General features: G+C 33.4%; 1 protein-coding gene and 1 long non-coding RNA gene across 3 annotated transcripts in view; both read left to right on the forward strand.

The window, feature by feature from the left end:
• The window catches only part of LOC141377069 (uncharacterized), a 37,895-nt gene extending 33,719 nt beyond the window's left edge, over positions 1-4,176 (forward strand). Inside the window, exon 4 of the long non-coding RNA XR_012388935.1 lies at positions 4,089-4,176. This is a non-coding gene — a long non-coding RNA (uncharacterized lncRNA). The remainder of the gene's footprint in view (positions 1-4,088) is intronic.
• A 282-nt stretch (positions 4,177-4,458) lies between these two features.
• On the forward strand, positions 4,459-24,335 carry bsdc1 (BSD domain containing 1). Of its 2 annotated transcripts, none has more exons than XM_073920011.1 (11): positions 4,459-4,834; positions 5,115-5,172; positions 8,363-8,479; positions 8,651-8,818; positions 11,245-11,299; positions 11,372-11,487; positions 13,326-13,394; positions 15,395-15,482; positions 15,575-15,994; positions 19,528-19,631; positions 23,580-24,335. In XM_073920011.1, the coding sequence occupies exons 1-11, from the start codon at positions 4,812-4,814 to the stop codon at positions 23,610-23,612; spliced, it is 1,251 nt and encodes a 416-aa protein (XP_073776112.1). In that variant the 5' UTR covers positions 4,459-4,811; the 3' UTR covers positions 23,613-24,335.
• Positions 24,336-25,005: the final 670 nt, after the last annotated feature.

Raw genomic sequence — 25,005 nt, forward strand, 5'->3', positions numbered from 1 at the left:
ACTGACTTCGCTTACATGGACATTTAGTTATTTGCCTTAATAGACAATAATATAATTAAGGTGTTTAGGTGAAGTGCTTTCATGTAAGAGTTTCCTGTAATTTTGGGCTCTTTAACTGCAGTTTGGCACTTTCACTATCACACATATCAAACATTTTATTCATGCCTCCGTTAAAAACTGGAGTATTAGACGCAAAAAAAAAGAGTAAGAACTGGTGAGAGAATTGTGGAATTTAAAAACGCACGCAGAATGGACAGAAAAAGCTTCCGCATTCCGCGATGTGTGTGTGTGTGTGCGGGGACTGTTACTGACAGCCGTGTGTGTGGATCTTGTCATAAAATATGGCGTAAAGTCCTACATGACAGTAATAATTTGATCGCGGTGTTTACTTCAATAACGCCAATAATATCTGCATACTCCACATCTTAATTCCAATTCTGTTTAGTTCAGGTTCAGGTCGTATTAAGGTGATCAAAAATCTCTGTTTGGAGTTTATGTAGGCCTACAGTTCAAAATTCATGTTTAACTAAATAAACAGTTTGTAAACACAAGTTCATCTTACTAAATATCATTTATTTTCATCATCAATTATCAGTTGAGAACAGTTTCTCAAACAGTTTGTGATGCATTTTGGAAACAGGAGATGAGCCCCTGGTTTAATGCGCCACCTGGCTTGAGAAACCCGTTCTCAAAGACTTACTTTTAGTCATTATTTGGGTAGTACACATATTCTGAATGCTTTCGGCAGAATTCAAATGAGCCATTTTAATCTAGATTAATTCAGGGGGGCTAATAATTCTGACTTCAACTATATATATATATATATATATATATATATATATATATATATATATATATATATATATATATATATATATATATATATATATATATATATATATATATATAAATATATATGGCGGCGCAGTAGATAGTGCTGTTGCCTCACAGCAAGAAAGTCGCTGGTTCGAGCCTCGGCTGGGCCAGTTGGTATTTCTGTGTGGAGTTTGCATGTTCTCCTCGCGTTCATGTGTTTTCCCCCAAAGTCCAAAAACATGCAGTACAGGTGAATTGGGTAGGCTAAAATTGTCCGTAGTGTATGAGTGTGAATGAGAGTGTGTGGGTGTTTCTCAGAGATCGGTTGCGGCTGAAAGGGCATTCACTGCATAAAAACGTGCTGGATAAGTTGGCGGTTCATTCCGCTGTGGCGACCCCAGATTAATGAAGAGACTAAGCCGAAAAGAAAATGAATGAATGATATAAATGATACACACACACACACACACACACTCACACACAAAACAGTTCTTTCTGGTTCTCGAATCTGATTGGCTGACAGCCGTACCATATTCTCTAATAACAGCTCTCGTACAGCCTCTTAACTTTTATGTATTACTCCATACTCCACCCACAGAGTGACAGCAGATCAATAAACGCACTACAGTTTGAAAAATATCGTCATCAACATCAAAAGTCAAATTAGCAGAGATTAACATCACATAATGCAATTTACAACCATAATAAATAGAAAACACAAAAAACAGTGGATCTATTTGTCAATGAAGCTCAGATCTCAGATCAGATTTAACCAGTTTATAAGTGTTTGTTAGCATGATTTTTCTCTTTCTCTCTTCTCGTGTGTATTTCCTGTCCAATAATACTGCAGTCTGTTCTGAACGCAACGTCGCAGTAACATTTGATCAATACACAAATTCGCCGTCTGTGCCCCAGATTCAGACTGACAGAGTTAATTAGACAAGCAAAGGTCCCAATTAGTGGGATTGAGGGGCATTTGGGGGACATATTGCGAAACACATGCACATATTGCTCAGGGACTCTTCAATTAAGAGATAGGCCATTCTGACCCTGTGACATCTTGTTAAACCTCACTTCCTGTCAACCACTCACTGACAAACACAGCTGGGACTTGTCTGCATGTGTGTGTGTATACAGTTGAAGTCAGAATTATTAGCCTTCCTGTATGCCCCCCCCAACACATTTCTAAACACAATAGTTTTAATAATTCATCTCTAATAACTGATTTCTTTTATCTTTGCCATGATGAAAGTAAATAATATTTGACTAGATATTTTTCAAGATACTAGTATTCAACTTAACGTGATATTTAAAGGCTTAATTAGGTTAACTAGGCAGGTTAGGGGAATTAGGATAGTTTATTCTGTAGACTATCGAAAATAAATATAGCTTGGAGTCTAATATTGACCTTTAAATGGTGTTTAAAAAATTAGAAAATGGCTTTTATTCTAGCCGAAATAAAACAAATAAGACTTTCTCCAGCAGAAAAAACTATTCTAGAAAATACTGTGAAAAATTCCTTGCTCTGTTAAACATCATTTGGGAAATATTAAAAATAAATAAATAAAAACTCACAGAAGGGCTGATTATTTTGACTTCAACTGTCTGTGTGTGCGTGCATGTGTGTGTATGTGTGTGAGCGCTGTGGGTCCCGGGGCCTCAGGTGTGGTGTTAAACACTCCCATTAAGACCAGATCCATATGGGCTCTTCTGAATTGTAATGAGGTGATAAACTCCTCGTGTCAATTCCATTATGAGCAAATTCATTTCTTGATTATGTGTAACAGAGTGACGAGACTAACTCTCTCCCCGGAGACTTCACGTCACTTATGGCTGTTTTCAGTGCTCTATAGCAGACAATGACTAAGATCCTGATTTTGAGAATGTAAACCAAATATCTGATTTGAAATGTTTTGCCATTTATAGATGTTATTCAATTCTGTCTTTACCAAATTTGTCAATACAATTTTGCAATGGAATTTTTAATAAATTGTAAACACTAAATACATGGATTAGTAAATGCATTTATTTATTTATTTATTTATTTTTTATTTTTTTTTATGTGGTCATTTATTTATTTATGTGGCCATTTGTTTGTTTGTTTGTTTGTCTGTTTATTTATTACTTTATGTGATCATTTGTGAATTAATTAATTAATTTGTTTATTTATGTGGTAATTTATTTGTTTTGTCTGTTTATTAATATATATGTTTGTTTGTTTGTTTGACAGCTAGATACGAGTCAACCTAAAAAGATCCTGACTTTTAAAATAAATAGAAAAATCAAGCTATTATATGTGTTTTTAAAACGAGGTCTTTTCATCATCCATAAATTAGTTTGATTTAATAAACATATAAAAAAACATCCTAGAGAAGGTTTCAGATCAATGGTACATATTTGTACAATTTTAGATGATTTATTAGGCTATTTACCATTTATAAGTAATATTTTATTATGTATATTGTACTTTATTGCACCTATTAATTATTTTTTTGTCTATTAATTAATTAATTTGTTTGTTTTTGTGTATTTTTTATTTGTTTGTCTGTCTGTTTGTTTGAAATGATAAAATTTAAAAATAAAAAATAGAGCTAATATATGTGTAAAACTATGACTTTTCTTCATCCATAATATACATTAACAAAGTCAGAATTTTATTTACAGCTTCTAATAAATTAGCTTATTTAAATAAATATACATAAAAATTACATTGTTTATTTATTTATCTATCTATCTATCTATCTATCTATCTATCTATCTATCTATCTATCTATCTATCTATCTATCTATCTATCTATCTATCTATCTATCTATCTATCTATCTATCTATCTATCTATCTATCTATCTATCTATCTATTTAGTTAGTTAGTTAGTTAGTTAGTTAGTTAGTTAGTTAGTTAGTTAGTTAGTTAGTTAGTTAGATTAAAATGAAAAAAAGTTACTTAGATCCTGACTTTTGAATCAAAGTAGATCGAAAAATAGAGTTATTGGATGTATTTTTTTTAAACTCTGACTTTTTATCATCAATAATTTGTTTACAAAGTCAGACTTTTTTTTCAGCACCTAATAAATTAGTGTAATTAAATAATTATATTTTTAACTATCATCCTATAGGGAAGTTTCAGATCAATGTTAACGCATTTGTAAAAAATTTAAATGAAATTTAGGTTGTTTATAAAATACAGGTAATATTGTATTATGTATATTGTACTTTATGGCACCTAAAACATATATATATTTATTTATTTATTTATTTATTCAAAACCAACAGCCAGCAGGATGGATGAATGGATGGATGGATGGACCCACGGACGGACGGACAGACAGACAGACAGACAGACAGACAGACCGACAGACAGGTCGTGTGAAGTGTTTTTTTTTTTTCGGCTATTGTCGGCCTCTACAGGCCTTGAGTGTAATGACGGTGATTTTCGCTTTTCATCTCAAATCTTGACCCTATGCGGCTACCTTACTTTTATATTTACGTAAAAATATGTAATTGAACCAATTGAACTACATTGCTACTTTTTACCGCAATGTATCGGTTTACATAGCTGATAGAGTTATTAATAAATTATTGTCACGTTGTTTAACGTGGTGTGCATGCATATTATTTTGACGCGCTGGTAAGGTCAGAGTTCAGGCCACACTGATGTCGTCATGCGCTGAAGATGGCAGACGGGTGAGTTTACAGCACACAAATGCTCATTTTATCCTTTTAATGCGCGACAAAAATGTTGTGTTCGCATTCAGGAGTAATATTTGCACGCTATCGAGTGTATATCAGCGTTGAATAGGTGTTTGGGATGCGCTTAAATGATGCGTTTTATTGGCGGATGGGAAGGCGGAAGTCCGACGGGTTTGTTTACAAAAATATCACAGAGTCATGAACAAAAATACACACCAAAGTCAACGCTGAAAATCATCTTATTCATATAAAACCATCATACATAGACGTAAAACGGACGTAGATCACGTATATTACCGTAGAATAATGAAATTTGATGCTGAAGTACCGTAAGTAACTTAAATGATAAATTCGTGTGTCACAGATTGTTCTAGACTGTGTGTCAGAGCTGACTGAGGTAAAGTTGGTTTATATTCGCACATTCGGACTTTCTCATTAATAATATAGTTTTAGATAGAAATTCTTTGCTAAATCTAAATAGGTAAATCATATTAGCAGCCAATGACTATCAAAGTACAACATTGTTCACGGTTAATGCACAATATGAATTCAATATGAATGTGTAATTTCTGATGGTTATGGATGCTTTGATTGATGTGTTGATCACAGGGAAGGAGGATGGTGGGGAGGCTGGCTGACACAGAGCTTTCAGAGCGTCAAAGACAAGGTGAGACTAAATAAAACAAGAGTTTTACCATTAGAATAATTGTGAGTTTTAAGAAGAGCAATAATTGATCTGTCTATTGTAGTTATGCAATATTTGAGCGTATGTTTTGAACTGAAATATCATTACTGTTTTAGTATTTAGTATTGTATTAATGTAAATGATAATATAAATGGTTTTATAGTATTAATTTATATACTTTATTTGGGTACATTACATGGCAACAGTGTATTAAATCAGTAATTTAATTGATAATTACTGTAGTCTCATTTTTAAACTAGCTTGTTTTAACTTCTCCCTTAACTTTAATTGCATGTTTTTTTTTTTTTTTTTAAATGTTATAACTGTTATTCATTTGGGGGAGGGGGTATTTTACATGTGTGGGTCTGCAATAGTCACATTTAAAGATATGCAATGTTGAGTTGGGATTATAGTTGATCAACAAGTGAGAATACATAAGATTTGTGGAGTCATTACTAAGTATACCTACAGAGTCAAACTTTAGCATTTGCATGTGTTTTAAAGGCATTTCAAGAGAGTGTAAAGCATTCTGGCACAGTAACATACAACGTTTGTAACATTAATGAAGAATCATTTTACTGAATTATTAATACAATGAAGACTGTACAGTTTTATTTTATATTTAGTTATTCAGTTTCCATAAGGCACTGTTTGTTTTACTTTATTTGTTTGCTGTATTATAATTACTCTTGCTTGCAATTTGTTTAATTTTTTTATATGTAATTCACAGCCTTACAGAATCACTTCAATCAATCTAAATTAATGATTCTCCTCCCCAAATAGAGCTATTTAAGACCTTTGGTGAACTTGTATTCACACTACAATATACACAATGTTGTGTTGGGATTATAGTTCATCAACCATTGAGAATACTTAAGATTTGTGGAGTCATCATTACTAAGGATATCTATAACATTTATAAGTCAAACTTTAGCATTTGCACGTGTTTTAAAGGCATTTCAAGAGAGTTTAAAGCATTCTGGCACAGTAACGTACAACATTTGTAACGTTATTGAAGAATCATTTTACTGAAATATTAATACAATGAAGAGTGTACAGTTTAAATTTACGTTTAATTATTCAGTTTTCATAAGACACTGTTTGTTTTATTTATTTATTTTTATTTCCTGTGTTTCTATCCTGTATTCTTGCTCGCATTTAAAAAAAAATTTTTTATATGTGATTCACACTATTACAGAATCACTCCTGTCAATCTAAATGAATGACCCCCCCCCCCCCCCCAATAGAGTTATTTAATCATTAGGGTGAAATTGTATTCACACCTGTAAGAATTGAAATATTACAAATATTTTTGATGTCTTTGACAATTCAAAACATGAGATGAAGACAGGGCCAATGGACTCCACAACCCACCAGGGGGGAATGCGTGAAAAACCAGTTCCTGCTGCATTTGCATCTGAGTATGCTGAGACTCAGCTTCATCCCCCCAACTCACGCATATGGTCATTTCAATGTTTGAATGTTTTAGATTAATCAAATTGACTTTAACTATCATGTTTGATATCATTTGAAATGTCTCAGTGCGATTGGTACAATGGTCTCATTCTCTCAGAAATAGATATAATCAACACAATAAATATATAACTTCAGGCATCTTTTGAACCACTGTGAAGGGTGTGACTTTTTACACACACCCCCTTCCTTGAGGGAATTCTTGGATTATTTAAGGCAAGGTTTGAGAAAAACTCAGGGCGATTCTGCCTACCCAGATCAGCCCATAACATGGAGCTTAGGCTCCATGTTATGTAAAATTTACACGTTATGTATATTTCAAAGTCAGGAATGCATCTTTTTCATCTTGGATTTATCTTTGATAATTTGATGTTTTGTATTGATCGTTTATGAATTGACTGATTGAATTGGCATAATACATTTACCTGACTAATAAATTGTTATGTTTTGAATGATTCAAACAGACCTCGTGTTATTATCACTGATAAATGTTGTTGTCCATAGCACTACAAGCCACTGTACAGGTTAGTAACGGACTAAAACATGTTAGACGGAACAGCGTGGCACGCTAAACAATGTTGTTAGAGATCCGACTAGCAAATTGGCATTATTTCATGTATACGTAGACTGCAAAAGGCCAACTATGGGTTTTCTATTTAGAACAACAAAATATTGTTGAAACTACTTTAAATGTGGATATTTAGGCCTTCATCTACAAATTTATAATCCTGTGCGATTATTATTAAAATACTTTGTCTTGATTAAGTAGATAACAGATCTATGGGGACCACATAAAAATCTCCTAAATTGAGTAAGTAGGGTTCTGCCTTTTTAGGAGAGTGGTTAATCGCCTCTGTTTAATGACCAAGACTGACAAGCTTGTATTAAGAGATTGTATACCCGGCCGGTGCAAGACTCGAGATGCTATAGGAATCTGAGTAAATGAGAATAAGGTATAATAACAAATCAAAAGAATATTCAATCATAATCTAAAATAATGTGAAAGGAAACAAAATAATCTTATCAATGTTTTATAATTGGAGTCAGATAAAACGAGGATAAATATATTAATATTCTAATAAACCACCTCATACTAAAATTGGAGTCAGATATGAGTTAAGTTTAATATAAATCAACATTGTGCACTGGAAAGACCGAACATGCAGTGAACCTTCATCCACCATTGGATACCGTCATTGGACCAACTGGCTGGACCCTACACACCACAATATATGTTGCAGAAAAAACTAAATATCACAATGTCAGATTTTTCCAATATTGTGCAGCCCTGATATTGACTATTTACTGAACACATGAAGTGCATGGCGTCAACAAAATCAGTTTTTAATGCAATGGTATAGCATTTAAAAACATGCATGTTTTCAACAGTTCACATTCTCACATTTTTCGTTAGCTTTATATTTTTTATTTGTTTCATTGTAAAACTATTATTAACTATAGGCTTAGATGTATATAAATTCTAGATTTAGCATGGAGCCATATTTTAGACACCAGTGTAGATCAAATTAGTTTTAAGTAGTACATTTATTTTTCTTTAAATCTAATGTAAAATTGTTTGTTGACTTAATTTGTTCATTACCCTGTATCACAAGTGATTGTAAGTATGCACATGTATTAGACTATTTATATTATTCAATTTTATGGTGATTTTTAACATGCATATATTTGAACTCAACAGTCAGCTGAGGCGTATGAGTTTATAAAACGGGACCTGACCGAATTCTCCAGCGTGGTCCAACATGACACGGCATGCTCTGTTGTTGCAACAGCGAACGCAATTAAAAGCAAACTGGCAGTAAGAAATTTTTTTTTTACAACATTACAGCACAACTAAACAATGTTAATGCTTGCCTTGTGTTTGCTTTAGTGTAGTGATTGGTCTGCTTTGCTAAAGGTAGACATAACATTTATTTTGGTAAACCAAAGTATGAGCTGTAAACTATTTTAATATCTCATGTTTATTTAGGTTGAAGGTTCATCAGAGACCACGGAAAAGGTGAAGAAGGGTATTACAAACATACTAGGCGTGATCACAGACACTTTAGCCCCGCCTCCAGACAAGACCATTGACTGTGATGTCATCACTCTGGTGGCCACTCCCACGGGCACAACAGAGGTGTACGACAGCGGCAAGGTCAGATGCATTCATGTGTATTAACCAATACATAGACCAATATACTTACAGTTAAAGTCAAAATTATCCTGTGATTTTTATTTTTCCAAATATTTCCCAAAGTATTTTTTACAGAACAAGATCAATTTTACAAAGCATTTCCCGTAATATTTTTTCTTCTGGAGATCATTTATTTACATTATACAATGATTTGCCTAATTGGCCTCACTTTCCTAATTAACCTAGTTAAGGCTTTAAATGTCATTTCAAGCTGAATACTAGTGTCTTGAAAAATATTATTTACTGTCATCATGACAAAGATAAAAGAAATCGGCTATTAGAAATGAGTTATTAAAACTATTGAGTTTAGAAAAAAAAAAAACAGAAATCTGTTAAATGGAAATAAATATGCAGGGGGGGGGGGTCAATTAAACTATATGGCTATAGATCAAATAAATAAAATAAGGATTTGCTTGGAATTTCTCAGTGTGTAGTAGATTTACTAGTTATGTGTTTGAGTAAAATGTTAATTTTTTATATTATTATATATTGTTATTAAAAGTGCTTCTTTCCTTTTCAGAACAAGTTTATTTGAGTAATAAATGTTTTTTATTTATTTATTTTGATTGTAACAAGTTATTCCAACAAATTTGTATTTCTTAACTCTTATGACTTTAGAACATTGAGACTGTCTTGTTTAAAAATTAATATAAATAGGACATCTTTTTCATTTTGACCATGATTTATGCTTTAATTATGACATTTTTGTTTCAAACTTTGAAGAAAGGTTATCAATAGGTTGAAAAACCAAACAAAAATTGTTTTACTCAAACACTTAAATATGAATTGTCAATTCAGAGAAACTTAGAATGTAAAATTATTTAATCAGAATGAAATAAAATATTTCATATACATAGGAAGTGGATTAAATGCAAGTGTTTACTTGTTTTTTAAATAACTGTTATGTCAAAATACAGGTGAAAAAACATCAGATCTATTTGTGTTTTAGTGCTGTTTAATGATTAATTGTGACTGATCGTTAGGGTCAGACAGAATCTGAGGACATTTTTGCTATTTCTGCGCATAATTTTGTTTAAAAAATCTGCAGATTTATGCGGAATGATTTTGGGAGTTTCATAATAAAAATATGCAATGTAATATATGAAATAAAAATAATACCATTTTAACTTTAATGTTTACAAAGCAAATCCAATTAGATCCACATATTTGGTAAACAACGCAAGTTTCTTATATAATAAATCTACTAAAAAACAGAAATATTTCCCTACTAACTGTATTGTAAATGAATCATATGAACATTTTCATATTAGTCAATAGAAATGACTGAAATTAAATTAAAACTGAAGAAATATAAATGTACACACATTTTCACAAGTAAAAAAATAGACTCCGTGATGGGCTGAAAATCTGCTGATTTCTGCGCGCACAGATCCTGTGGGCGTAGATCATGTACAAAAGTTTGTATTTACACAATGTATATTTGCGTATATTTATTACGTATAAATAAATGCACACACATGCAGTTATATACCCTAAAATATTCACATATATATCAATATTTATATACAATTAAGCTAAAAATATAAATACACATTTTTCTATACATGTATGTGTGTATTTATACATGATAAATGCATAAAATTGTTATGTAAACATGAACTTTTGTATATTATTAGTTGCAATAAATCCTTTAACAGCACTATTATTTCTTGATATCAATTCAATAAACTTAATTGGACCTTTAGGTAATAGAATAGTAAAAGGAACAAGGGATAATATTGATATATTTTCAATGATTTGAAACTTGGTGGGTAAAGCCTAGTTTTCTGAAGGATAGTGGCAAAGTGTAAATATTTAAAATGAAAGTCATTCAGCATTTTGAGCCTGCATTGTGATATTACAGATGACACACACAACCTATATATTTATACAACTTACTTAATAACTTAATAATTCATTTATTTTCCTTTCGGCTTAGTCCCTTTATTAATCCAGGGCAAAGAGCTTAGAATGACCAAGAGGCAACACTCAATAGAACCTTCCATTGCAACAGCAGCGCCCAGCAACAGCCCTGGATTCTGCCATTTTATAGTGAAAGTGATCGGCTATCCATTGGATCTCATTACTGTCGTGATGGCAAGCAGCTGCTTTGTTTTTTATTTATTTATTTAAAAAGCACATTAAAGCTGAGATACAACCTGAAAGATGACAATACAACACTTACTATCACAATCATCAGCACTTTTAATAGTTTAACAATTCACCTGTAGCGCATTTCTTTGGACTGTAAGGGAAACCGGAGCACAAGGAGGAAACCCACGCAAACGCGGGGGGATAACTTAATAATATTAATAACTTAATAAAATAAAGCTTTCATTCATTTATTAAATTACTGTTATTAAAATTTGTAATGGGTTTCTTTTCAGGCTCGACTTTACAGTCTTCAAGCTGACCCTGCTACTTACTGCAATGAGCCTGATGGTATGTAAATGCCTCACATTTTCCCCTTTTCACACATTGATGTTAGTTTGATAAAAATGTCATGTTTTTCAGGCCCTCCACAGCAGTTTGACTCCTGGCTGTCCACTTTCAGTTTGGAAGAGAGGAAAGCAGAGATTTCTGAACTGCTGGTCAGCAGTCCTGCAATAAGAGCCCTGTATACTAAAATGGTACAATGCAATTTTTCATTTACTTCCGTTCTTTCTTACTTTCTTTCTCTCTTTTTTGTCTTTATAACAATTTATTTATATATTGTGTAATGATCAGGGCCAGATCTATTCTGTGGGAACTTTTTTGTGCTATTTCTGCAGATCATCTTGTAAAAACAAAAATTTATGAGGAACGATTTTGGTAGTATATCAACTGAAAACTTAAAACATTAAATACAATAATAACTTTCATTTCAGGTTCCAATTCAAATCTAACTAGATTTACTTGTCTCTCATATAATATATCTAATAAGGCTGCATTTACACTGCATATCTTGTTGGTCAATACCGATTTTGTGACTGTATCCGATTATTATTATTATTATTATTTTTTGTTTTTGATGACCTGCTTACATTAGGGCTGCTCGATTATGGGAAAAATCATAATCACGATTATTTTGGTCATATTTGTAATCAACTGATAATCGTTTTGAATAATCGTGAAGTCAAAATTATTCATCCTCCTGTGAATTTATTTTTATATATAAATATTTCCCAAATTATGTTTAACAGAGGTTTTTTTTTTTTACAGTATTTCCTATAAATTTTTCTTTTTCTGGAGAAAGGCATATTTGTTTTATTTCAGCTAGAATAAAAGCAGGTTTGAATATTTTGAAACCTATAATAGCTCGATATTATTAGCCCCTTTAAGCAACATATATGTTTGATTGTCTGCAGAAGAAACTACTGTTATACAATGACTTGTCTATTAACCCTAATTAAGCCTTTGAATGTCACTGAATACTAGTATCTTGAAGAATATCTATAAATATAATGTGTAAAATATAATGTGCTGTCATTATAGCAGAGATAAAAGTAATCAGTTTTTAGAAATGAGTTATTAAATCTGTTATGTTTAAACTGTGCTTTAAGCATCTTCACTGTATTTTTGATTTTATTATTGATTAATAATAAAAACAGTCGACAGCAGCAGGAATACCGCACGCTGTCACTTTAAGAATAGTGCTGCTCTGATATGGTTTCTCTTTCTCGTGTCTTTTGATTCTCAACTTGTTAGTTTATTAAACAAATGAGGGTTAATATGAATAATCACTAAACACCGCGCTCTGACACCAATGTGCATGTATTTCACCATTAAAGCGCTCACATTAAGATGGCGTTAGATGTGTGTGTGCTCTGCTGTCCGAGGCTGAGCGCGGCGCGTGCGCAAACACACTCACACGCTACCTGTCCGAGGCCAGACACGGCGCGCACACACACAACGTGCTCTTTTGCGCTTTTAAAATTATGAATGATGCGCATCCCGTGCTGTAAAAGTTACATTACAGCTCATGCTTTTAGCCATTTTCACATGGAACTGAGCTTTGCAGAGGCAAAGAGTTTTCACATGTGTTTAACTGGAAAGGGGGCGGTACGTGATGGAATAATCGTTCATCTCGATTAATGGTTTTTAATAATCGTTAAAAGCCAAAATCGAAATCGGATTTTCGATTAATTGCACAGTCCTAGCTTACATCATCTTTTAAAAGAGACTTGTATCCGATCGTCTGCATTTACACGGCACACAGTAAGGCGCAATGACCAGGGGAAAAAAAAGAGCGGGAGCTGACAAACAGCTGATTATTAAAGAGTGCTCTTTTCTCTATTCCTGTATGTAATCTGTTCGCAGCTTTTGACAAGCTGTTTTACTAGTTTATTTTTATAAAATTATTATCAATTGCCTTAAAGACAGATAGCCTTGATGCTGGCAAACATGAATATATAAAAAATTATGTTTTTGACTGCATGCTATTCTACAAAATAAGATAACTCATGAATGCGTTTTTGTTTTGTCTCAGGTGCCGGCAGCAGTGGCTCATGCAGAGTTCTGGCAGCGGTACTTCTATAAAGTGTTCCAGCTGGAGCAGGTACAGCAGATCTGAGTAATACTGACCCTTCAGAAATCAGGCTTATGGGCTTATCTGAACACACGCACAGCTCAGACGGTCAAAGTGCGCAATGACATCTATGAGTCTCAGGATACCTGCCAACACAACACTTTTGGGTTGTTGGGGTTTCCTATTTATTGTGAGCACTGTAAAACCTAGAGATTCCATTGAAGATTAAGCAGTGCCATCTGCTGGTCAAACTGTGCATTTTCAATGAAGCCCCAGGCACTAGGTTACAGAATGCTATAGTTTTCAAAAATTTGAGAACAGTTTGACTTTTCAGTCGCTTAAATAGTTGACCAAAACACACAATATGTTTTGCAGTTTTTGTTGAAATCAGTGTCGATTTAAAGGTATAGTTCACCCAAAAATGAAAGTTTACTCACCTTCAGGTGGTTCCACATAAGTAGATATTTTGAAGAATGTAGAAATCTGTAACTACTGACTTCCACAGGAAAGTTTTTTTTAGTACAGAAGTCAACGAATACCGGTTTCCAACATTTTTCAAAATATCTTCTTGTGTTCAACAACAAAAAAAAAGAAACCCAAACAGGTTTGCAACAACTGATGGTTCAGTAAATGATGACAGAATTTTAAGTTTTGGTTCAGCTATCCTTTTAACAAACAACACTTAATTAACAATTAGGTTTCATACCATTTAAACATATAGCATTTCATTTGTTTCAGTCTTAAAACTATTCTTAATTATAGGTTTAGATGTAAATGAATAGATTTTCAATGTTGAACCCTATATTTGGGCTCCATTGCAGAGTAAATAAATAGTTCATATATTTTTCTTATGTAATGCATTAAAATATCTACATATATACATGTATATGTGAGTGTGCTGAAATTTACTTTAATAAATAAGTTAGTAATACATTTATTCCTTAAAGTCATTTTAAGATTTTTTGTGGCATCTATAAATATGCTAAAAGATATAATGCTCCTCATCTATTTTCAGTTGTAAAAATCCACTAAATCTACATTTTACATATAATTCCAGCACAAAAGTTCTTGATCGTCTCCGCATTTACAATCGTTTCTTCAGCGCATTTCTGTAAATAATTATGAATTGAATCAGATGACTAAATATTTAAATTTTTGTAATATTCTATAATGTTTCTTTAAATTGAAGGGGTATTTCAACCAAATATAACATTCTGTCCCTTAATTACCCTTATGTTCCAATTTATAAAATAAATAATGTTCTGAATCTCTTATGTCTTTTTTTCATTTACTTTTTTTGTTCATTCATTTATTCATTCATATATTTATTCATTTATTCAGGCATTTGTTTTTGTTCATTTATACTTTTATTCAATTATTAAGTCATTTATTCAGTTTTTTTATTTTTTAATTTGTTCATTTATTTATTCAGTTATTCTTTTTATTTATACATTTATTCAGTCATTTATTTATTAAATTTTTCATTCATTTATTCAGTCATTCATTCTCTGATTCTTTCATTCGTTCAGTTGTCTAAGCAGTCATTTATTAATTACGTCATTCATTAATTTATTTTGTTCAGTCGTTTATTCAGGTATCATTTATTAATTTATTGAGTCATTTTAGTTTATACAGTCATTTAATTTAGTTATTTATTCAGTCATTTTTTTATTAAATAATTTATTCAGACATCTATTAATTTATTCAGTCATTTATCAAATTATTCTTTCATTTATTCAGTCATTCAGTGATTTATTCAGTGATTTATTAATTTATTCATTTTTTTTCATTTTTTTATTTATTCAATCATTTATTTATTCTATTATTAATTCATTAATTCACTTCTTTTATTTATTCAGTCATTTATTAATTTATTTGGTCATTTGTTTATTTATTTACAGTCATTTATTAATTTATTCTTTCATTTATTGATTTATTCAGACATTCGTTAATTTGTTCAGCTATTCATTCATTCATTCATTCATTCATTCATAATGTGTTTATTTATTTATGTGATTATGTGTTTATAGGAGGAGGCCAGGAGAGTAGCGTTAAAGCAGCGAGCGGAGCAGACGGACCATTCTGAGAGTCTTGGCTGGGAGGAAGAAGACGAAGAAGGTTTGAATCAAACTTACATAATTGAAACCTATTCATTCCCAATCATTGTAAAAGTGTCAAACATACCGACAAACTTCTGTTTCTCTCTGCAGGTGAGTTTCTCGGGGCCACGTCTTTATCCCGCCTGGACTTCACACCCCCTGTTGAAGAGTCTCGTGTCCCTGCGGTGACTGTAGCGGACACTCCTGAAAGCTCTTCTCCTCCGCAGGCGGTGGCTTCTTTAAGTAATGTAGCATCAGACGTCACTCCGTCTGTGAGCAGTGACAGCGTCAGCTTTCCCACCCAGATCGAGAACCAAGCGGAGTCTGTGACCATCAGAGTCACGCAGCCTTCACCCGCTGCAGACGAGCTCTCTCAGAAACTCTCAGACACCGGTCTTCAGGAGACGTTCCCAGAGGAGAGACCTGCCCCCCGTGAAGAGACCGCCAGAGAGGACATGGCTCAAGACTTGCGAGTGTTTGAGCTCAACTCAGACAGCGGCAAGTCCACACCCTCCAATAATGGCAAAAAAGGTGAGAGAGACCATATAGAATCTATAGAGAATGGGAATGTGTCGTAACTGCGCTATGCATTCTGGGTATATAGGGCAAGGGCCAACACTCATCAGCAATAAACTAAGTACTCACACACAAATAAAGAAGAAAATCATACAAGTAGCTTAACTCCTCACCGCTGGAGACGCAATGCAATGGAACAAGGTTATTACAGTTAACAAAAACGAACGAAAAAATGGAAACAAAAATTTTAAGTAATTGTCGTTAACTGAAATAAAAATAAAAATGAGAGTTAAAAAAAAAAAACTAGAACTAACTGAAACTATTTTGTGTACATACAAAACTAACTGAAACTAACTAAAATTATGGCAAAAACCTCCTTCGTTTTCGTAATTGTAAATGTATTTAATACATAATCTTACTGTAAGCTGTTTAGAAGTAAATTTAATTCGCAGTGCAGGTGTTTGACCCATACGGCACCTTAGAGTTTGCAATCCTGCTGCCATCGAGCCGACAAAAACAACTTGTGGACATGACAGCAGCAGGGTGACAGCATTACAAGCACTTAAAATTATTACTTTAACACATTTGTGCCCATTAATGGGTTTCATTTCTGTATCGCGATCGTGAACAAATCTTTTTAACCGGATCTTCTAAGTGAACCGGTTGAACTAGTTCACCAAAGCAAACTGAATAATTTGAAAAGATTCACATCTCCAGTAAGCACTTATCCACAAACTACTTATTTTTTAAAAAGACTAATACCCCCCTTTGACTCTTAATAATCCAATATATGCTCAGTATATACCAATATATACTTTCATTCAGTTATTAGAACAGTAACGTTATTAAACGGCGAACCGATAACACTGCGCATGCGTGATTCAGTGAACCAAACACGTACATGACAGCCTGCTGTGACTGAACTAAACTTGAACAACAGCACTGCGGTCAAACCGAGGGCTTAAATGAGACGATCTGGTGAAAAAACTTAAGTTTATTCCAAAACAGAAAATCGTATTGGAATTTAAACAAGTAAATCATGATTCAGTTGGGTTGCAAAACTTTACTGTAAGACATTTTTAAGATCATGGTGATGTTTTAATTGACTGAAATTACTATTGCTGACTACATAATTTTGGTATGTTGAGTCCTAACATCTGCATTAAATATATAAACTTCCCAACACTACTGTGTATCTAATCTCAGAGCAGCCATGCACACATATTGTACTTAAGGCTGCTATCTTGTGGGCTGTGTATTTGAATATGAGGATGGGTATGGTATTAGTAGATGATGGTGTTCATGTGTCCTCTAAATACAGGTTTCAAAAAATGTATGGCTGAGTTTTTATTATACATTATTTATTCTATTATTTTTGAATCTTGCGCCTAACAAATATCCTTATTAAGAAAAAAAACTGAAACTAATACTGAACCTAATAAAAACTCATTTTAAGTCATTTAAAAAATATGGAAACTAATAAAAACTAGTAAATCTACCTCCAAAAACTAATAAAAACTAACTGAATTTGAAAACAAAGTTTTAAGTCAAAATGAATTTAAAACTAAAACTAATAAAAAATCCCAAACTATTGTAACCTTGCTATGGAATGCATATTTCCAGCTTCTCAGACACACAAAGAGCATTTATAAAGGTATACAGTGGTCCCTTGTTTATCGCGGGAGTTACGTTCTAAAGATAACCTGCATTAGGTGAAATCCACAATGTAGTCCGCTTTATTTTTTACAACTATTTTTGATGTTTTAAGACTGTAAAACCCCTAAAACTACACACTTCATACACTTTTCTCAGACAGGCATTAACATCTTCACACATTTCTCTATTGTTTAAACGCTCTCAAAGTTCAAACTTTCATAGAAAAATAGGTCCAATATTATAGAACGAATCCAAAGATCAAAACCTGGTTTTAGGCGCAAACATTCATCGCTGTCAGCAAAAGGTTCATAAAGCTTTTTAGCATTTGTGCAGATAATGTTAGCATCCAGCGTAATGTTCGTTTTCCTGCAGTTACTGATCCACAAGACTAAAGCAGACTTTATCTTTAAGAGGGGTCGTACACCAGATGCACAGTGCACATAACATTTGGAAGTAACACACACTGGACTTGAACATTCACATGTTATTTAATAAGAAGTTATTGAGATGGCGCTAGGGTTGCATGGTTTACCGGTACTTTGGTAGCACCGGGATACTATGGCTCCAAAATACTGGCGGTGCCACTGTAGTTTGTAAACAGTAGTATCGTCATTAACAGTTCTACAATATGTTGCATGTGGAAAAGTCACTAACATGCTCAAACATTTGTGCAAGCAAATAATATGTAGACCACTTTATTTTACTTTCATTTTAACTGTCATACGGGTCATAGTTTGCTGCAGTCATGACAAATCATATGGTGTGATCAATTATTTATTTATTTTATTATTATTAATATTATTGCAATAACAACAAAAGAGTCCCAGTATATACAAAAAAGGCAGAGAAAGTCTGAACAAATAATACATTTTCAATAATAAGGAAATTGAATTTAAGTATTATGACAGTATTTCGGACAATTTTCTTTAATTCGTAGATTTGAGTTCTGAATTAATACAGTATTGCGATCGTGATACATCAGCTGGTATAGTATCGTGGCCTGAATTTATGGTATCGTGACAACCCTAGATGGCGCTATGTGGCATGGCAGAAATTTGAATAGTGTCCTAAGTTATAGCTGCACAGCGCAGACAGCTGCTGACTTGTGGTGTCTGTGCGTACCCTGATATAAACTAATGTTTACAATTCTAAAATTCATGGTACTGCATGACGCGGCGCATCCGGTGTGCGACTCCCTTTACGATGGTCTTGCTGCAGACAAGCCTTTTTTTATCATTGCTGAAACTAGCACTGCTAGCGATTTGAAGAATTATGTTAATTTGGCAAGCTGAACGCATTCTTTACTGTACAGGAGACACAGAGGAGATTGAGTGACAATGCTCTACAGCCAATCCGGATGCAGAACACAATACGCTATTTAAAAAATAATAATAAAAATAAAGCATGTCAAATTGGACAAAAAAAAAATCTGCGAAACTGCGAGGCCTTGAAAGGTAAACTGCGTTATAGAGGAGACCACTGTATACTAGTTAGTCCATTTTATTCGGTCTTTTATTTATTTATATATATATATATATATATATATATATATATATATATATATATATATATATATATATATATATATATATATATATATATATATAAAACTGCCAATGCATTAATAAAAAAAATTTATTAATTCAGAATTCAACAATGGTGATGCCAAAGACGGCCATCATTAAAAATGATATTTTGCTCAGTTTGCTCTCTATCTAAAATCTAAAGCAACCAGTCTTGTGGATATTTATTTTTTATTTATTTCTTTGTGTGAATTCATTCAAATATTATTAGACAACAATCTCAAACATCTAACAAGTGTCTTAATTGATATGAATGAAGGAATACTAATACTATTTCTGCACTGTGTGTGTCTTTTTGTTATTATGTAGGTTCAAGTACAGATGTCAGTGAGGACTGGGAGAAGGATTTTGATCTGGATATGACGGAGGAAGAAGTTCAGATGGCTTTGTCGAAAGTAGACGCAACAGAAGAGGTTTGTTCTTCTTGATAGTTAACTAGAAATGAACAAGAAACTAAATTATAAATTATAATTTTATAATAATATTATAATTATAAATTATAAAACCATCTAAATCTTCTGACTGAGACATGTTCAACCAAGTTTAGAAAAACGTGAAACAAGCAATTTCCCTCCTCACTATACCTAAAGTTTTAGCCATACCACAAACTAGTGAAGTGCCAGTGTTAACTCTAGATGTGTGTTCATTTATAAACTTTGGAGATATTTTTATTCAAGATGAAGGTTCAAGTTCTTGTTTTAGCGCATCGATTGGCATTTACACATTTAGGTGTTTTTATGATCTTGATTTATCTATCTCAAATAGTATTACACTTTCATCAGATATACCTCTGAGATAATACATCTGAACACACTTGTGTAAGCACACATACACCTACTCTCTCAGCCATATATGCATTCCTATTTGCATGCATGCAGACATATAAGAATAGAGAGAGAGATGTATGAAAATAACAGAAATGTAAAAAAAGTATATCAGCAACAAAACTAATGAACAAAAGAGAAACTGTGTACATGTAGGGAGTTATCATTACATTTTACAGACCCATTATAGAATTTTTGAAAAAAATAAATAAAAAAATAAAAAATACATCAATAAAAAGCATAAAAAATGGTCCCCTTTTCCTAATATAAATTAAGCAATTACATTTCCTGATTACCAAATGCTGTAATTTGCTCCATTTTATACATTTCCATTCATGCATTTAGGATAGGATGGTCTTGTTACAACCAACCTTTGGTTATACTCTTTTTAACAGCCTCCAACATGACATTTATTAAATATACATCTGTTTTTAATCTTTCCTGATGTGTATACATCCAAAAACAAAAAACATTCTATAAAAGAGGCATCACAGATTTGAAAATATATATTTTAAAAGGACATATTATGCAAAAATCACTTTTATAAGGGGTTTAAACACAGTTGTGTGGCAACAGTGTGTGAATATAAACAACTTCTAATGGTAAAAATTAATAATTTATGTTTGTTATAATCACACTTGATAAAAACAGTCTGCAGAAACACTTTGATTGACATTCTCCTTCTGTATGTGTCATCAGAGGGGGAAAGCCCCGCCCATTAGTGACAGCCCTGATTGAGAAGCAGCCATCAGACATTAGAGTTTTAGGGTGCTTTCACACCTGTAGATTGATTGTTTTGTTTTGTTCTGAAACAGGGATTAAAATTGTTACAATGTTATACTTTGTTCATGGTGCGGTTCGCTTTCACACTTCAACTTTCTAAATGGACCAAAATAGCTAAAAAAGGTCACGTGGGAGTAAACTCTCGTCACATTGGTCAGAGTTTCATTGGTCAGAGAGTCCTGCTCAGCTGTCATGCATCCTTATTTTATTTTATGACTATGAGCAATAAGATATTATAGGCGAAAAGCTGTGCTTTAATTTTGAACGGTGACACTCACAGACATAGTCACCAAATATAAATCAGAGTAAGACTTTTTCATACATAGCCATTGGCTAGAATTATGCGTGATAGGCTTTACATTATAGCAAGAAATAACAGTCGAACCAAGACTGCAGTTCGGTCAATTTTCGGATAAACGGCTCTTGTTAATAATTTAACATGCTATTAATTTCGTATTTCACATGAACCGCACATTTACTGATAGGAATGGCATCCCGCCCTATTCATCATTCTCTCTTCATATAGCCGTATAGCCTATGTGCCTATTTCATATCCATAATACAATATGATATAGCCTAGTTCATTAGTTTGTTGGATTGTTTTGCTTTCTCACTACAATTGATCTGCTCCAGAGTTCATTTCAATTGAGCCGAGACCACCTAATTTAGGCGATCTCGGATCAATTGATTTGGCACAGATCCGAGCGCGATTGCTGAATTCACATATGACTAATAAACTGCGCTAACTGGGGAAATGTGCCAGGTTCAGACACAAAAGTCTAGGTGTGAAAGCACCCTTAGTGCCATAGCTGCTGAAGAAAACGCCAGCCACGATTAAGTTGCTTTATAAATGCCAAGTAAAAGGCTTCTTTTGACATTCAGTTTTTCTCAGAGATTACGTTAGTCTTGTTTTAAATCTGCTGCTATGGCCTTTGTAGCTAAACCAAAGACTTTATCTTTTTGAATCTTTTTTATTAAAGTACTAGAGATTCAGACTTAAGTAAAAGTACAAGTGCTATATCAAAAAAGTGACTTGAGTAGAAGTTAAAGTGCTCTTTAAACACCATACTTTAGTAGAAGTACTATAGTATTCAACGCTATATCTTTTTTTGGGGCACGTGATTAAGCAGAATGAAAAGAAACATTGCTTATTATACTGTTTTTCTCTCGTGCTTGAACCACAGATCTGACAGATTATAACAGCTTTAACACAGATCTTTCAAAATTGTGTCACAAATACACTCTGTAATTCACTCAAAACGCTATTGAAACCCATTTTTGGATTGCAAATTACCGATTGTAAGCGCTGAAAACAAAAGTTCTAAACATTTTACCGGAAGACACTGGTAGCTATGGCTCTCTCTATGCAGTAGCCAAGAAAAAGGTCTATAATTGTAACAAGTAGGGCTGTGAATCTACACTGGTCTCACGGTTTGGTTGGTTTGGTTTGGTCGGTTTGGTTGGATCTCGGTGAATTGACGATGCATTTCAAACATAATTAGATTGTTTCTTCACAACACAAGAATTTTTTAGTATTAATATCTATGAATATATTTATATATTATTTGTAATACACTTTTGTCCTTAAATACAGCAGTAAGACAGATATGAACTGTACCCTTAATTTGACGTGCTCAAAGAAAACACTCTTTCTAAATGTATGAAACAAACTCCAGCACATGCACAGAAGACATCATGAGCATTCATAGCAAATAAACTAATGTAAATATTATCCCGCTTCCTTTTTAAACGCTGACAGACGAGGTCTTACACCCCTATGATCGGTTATTGTAGTCACCTGCTCAACAGAAAGGGCTGCGATCGGCTTTAGAAATGAAAGCGCTGTTCACTGATGGTGGGAAGAACAGCCGCGGTTGCAGTCTGTATGCGCATAATACACGGTTATCACAGGTTATCCATAATAGACACAGTGGACCTCAGGCACGCTCGTGTCTGGATCCACAAGTATCGCTTTAACAGCCAAGAGGAGAGGAAAAGTTACCTCACAAACAGGCCAGCAGGTAAAATGTCTAAAGTGAGAGAGAGAGAAAGGGGTAAAGATGGGGTTTTACAGCATTTCTCTGCAGTAGTGAAATAGCGGCTCGTGTGCTGTGCCGCCTTCATTGTAGTAAGAGCGTTATTTTCTCGCCCTCTCCACTATCGCAATAGTATTGCGACGTCGCGCTTAGGAGATAAATGACGTCAGTAGGTAATAACCGGTAATGATCTATTACTGAACCGATATCGATAATTTTGACACCCCTAGTAACGAATAACGATGCAGCACATAAAAAATCTCATTGAAAATATGTACTGAAGTAAAAGTGGAAGTAGGAGAAAAAAAAAAACAATACTCCAGTAAAGTACAGATACTGCCTTTTAGTACTTAAGAACTGTAGTGAAGTAGTTCTACTACATTACTATACATCTCTGCCATAGACTGACGATACTCCGAAGGAGGGGACGTAAGTTTCTGCAGATTTTGTGTGATATTTTAGGGACTTCAGAGACTTATTTTTTATATTTTGTAAAAAAAAGGGCTTACTAGGTCTCTTTTAAAGGCATTTCTTTGCAATAATAACAGAGCAATCCCAAAAATTGGTATGGTGATTTGCATGTTTTCATTGTTTTTTGAGCAAACTGATCACAAAACATTAAGTATTTTGTGCTGTTTATGCTGTGATTACCCAGGATAAATGTTAGATATAAATAAATAAACAAAAAGAGGTTTTAATTATTTTATCTTTTCACCAGTTGGAAGATGAGGACTGGGAGAACTGGGAGTGAGATTCTGGTGGATGGATTTCTGGCCTGAAATCGACGCGAGACGTTGCTGTTCCCAAAGTGAACCATGCTTAATGTATTTAAATCCTAGTCTACGGCCCCACGTGTTCATTCAAGCAGTCAAGTGAGCGGGTCACGTCCTGCGAATGAAATTTACATGCTAGCTAAACATGTCTGAAGTGTGCTCTTTAATCATTTGCTGGCCAAGAAACGATCTGCTCTCAAAAAACGACCAAGTCAAACACTAAGACTGTTCAGAGAAAACCTGTATGGGTTAATGAGGAGAGGTCATCTTGTAATTACCATTTGTACCTGCTGTGTGTACATTATCGTAATTCTTCTTCTTTGGAGATTTCAGCGGGAGAAATTGCAAATTAACTGCCGGGGCTCCTGGTTAGCTGTAATCTATTATGCTGTTCATCATTCTTATAGGATTAGAAGATAATCCTTCACATGAAAAATATATGTAAGTTATGTTTTTTTTTTCTTTTTCTGGCATATAGATTTCTTTTTAAGTTAGCTTCTTATGAAATACTAACATCTTTAATCTTATGCAAGTTATTCTAGCATTGAGAATGCGAATGGAGGGATGTTTCATTCATTCTACTGATGCTCCATGGCCTTGTTCAATGTGGTGTGGAATGAAAATTATTTCATGCAAAATTTCGACAAAAAAAGTTACTATTTCACTAAACGCACTTGTTGTTTCATGTGCTGTCCACTTGCTGTCCGTGTCTTTATCTTTTATTATAATTTAAAGCTGTGATTATTTTTTCCTCAGATTGCTTACTTTAGCTAATGTAATTATCATGAGAACTCTTCATTATACACTATCTGACAAACGTCTTGTCACCTATGCAAGTTTAAGAACAACAAATAATAACTTGACTTCTAGTTGATCATTGGGTATCAGAAGTGGCTTATATGAAAGGCAAAGGCCTCTAGATTACGCTTATTTTACTAAATTAAAATATGATCATGCCTTGATTTGTAATTATTTAATTAAGACAGTAAGGTCTGACTTTGCTTAGACAAAAGTCTTGTCACTTAACATAAATAATGTCCAGTATAGAATATAAAGTCATGATGCAGTGGAAAAAGAATGAATATTGTGTCTGACTCCCATGAACTTTGAGGACTGCATCCATACATCTCTGCAATGACTCAAATCACTTATTAATATTCATCAGGAATGGCAAAGAAAGCATTTATGCAGGACTCCCAGAGGTTATCAAGATTCTTTGGATTCATCTTCAATGCCTCCTCCATCTTGCCACAGACATGCTTAATAATGTTCAAATCTGGTGACTGGGTTGGCCAGTCCTGGAGCACCTTGACCTCCTTCGCTTTCAGGAACTTTGATGTGAAGGATAAAGTAGAGTAGGAGCGCTATCCT

This window comes from Danio rerio, chromosome 13, assembly GCF_049306965.1.
Source record: "Danio rerio strain Tuebingen ecotype United States chromosome 13, GRCz12tu, whole genome shotgun sequence".
In the NCBI taxonomy this organism is placed as follows: Eukaryota; Metazoa; Chordata; class Actinopteri; order Cypriniformes; family Danionidae; genus Danio; species Danio rerio.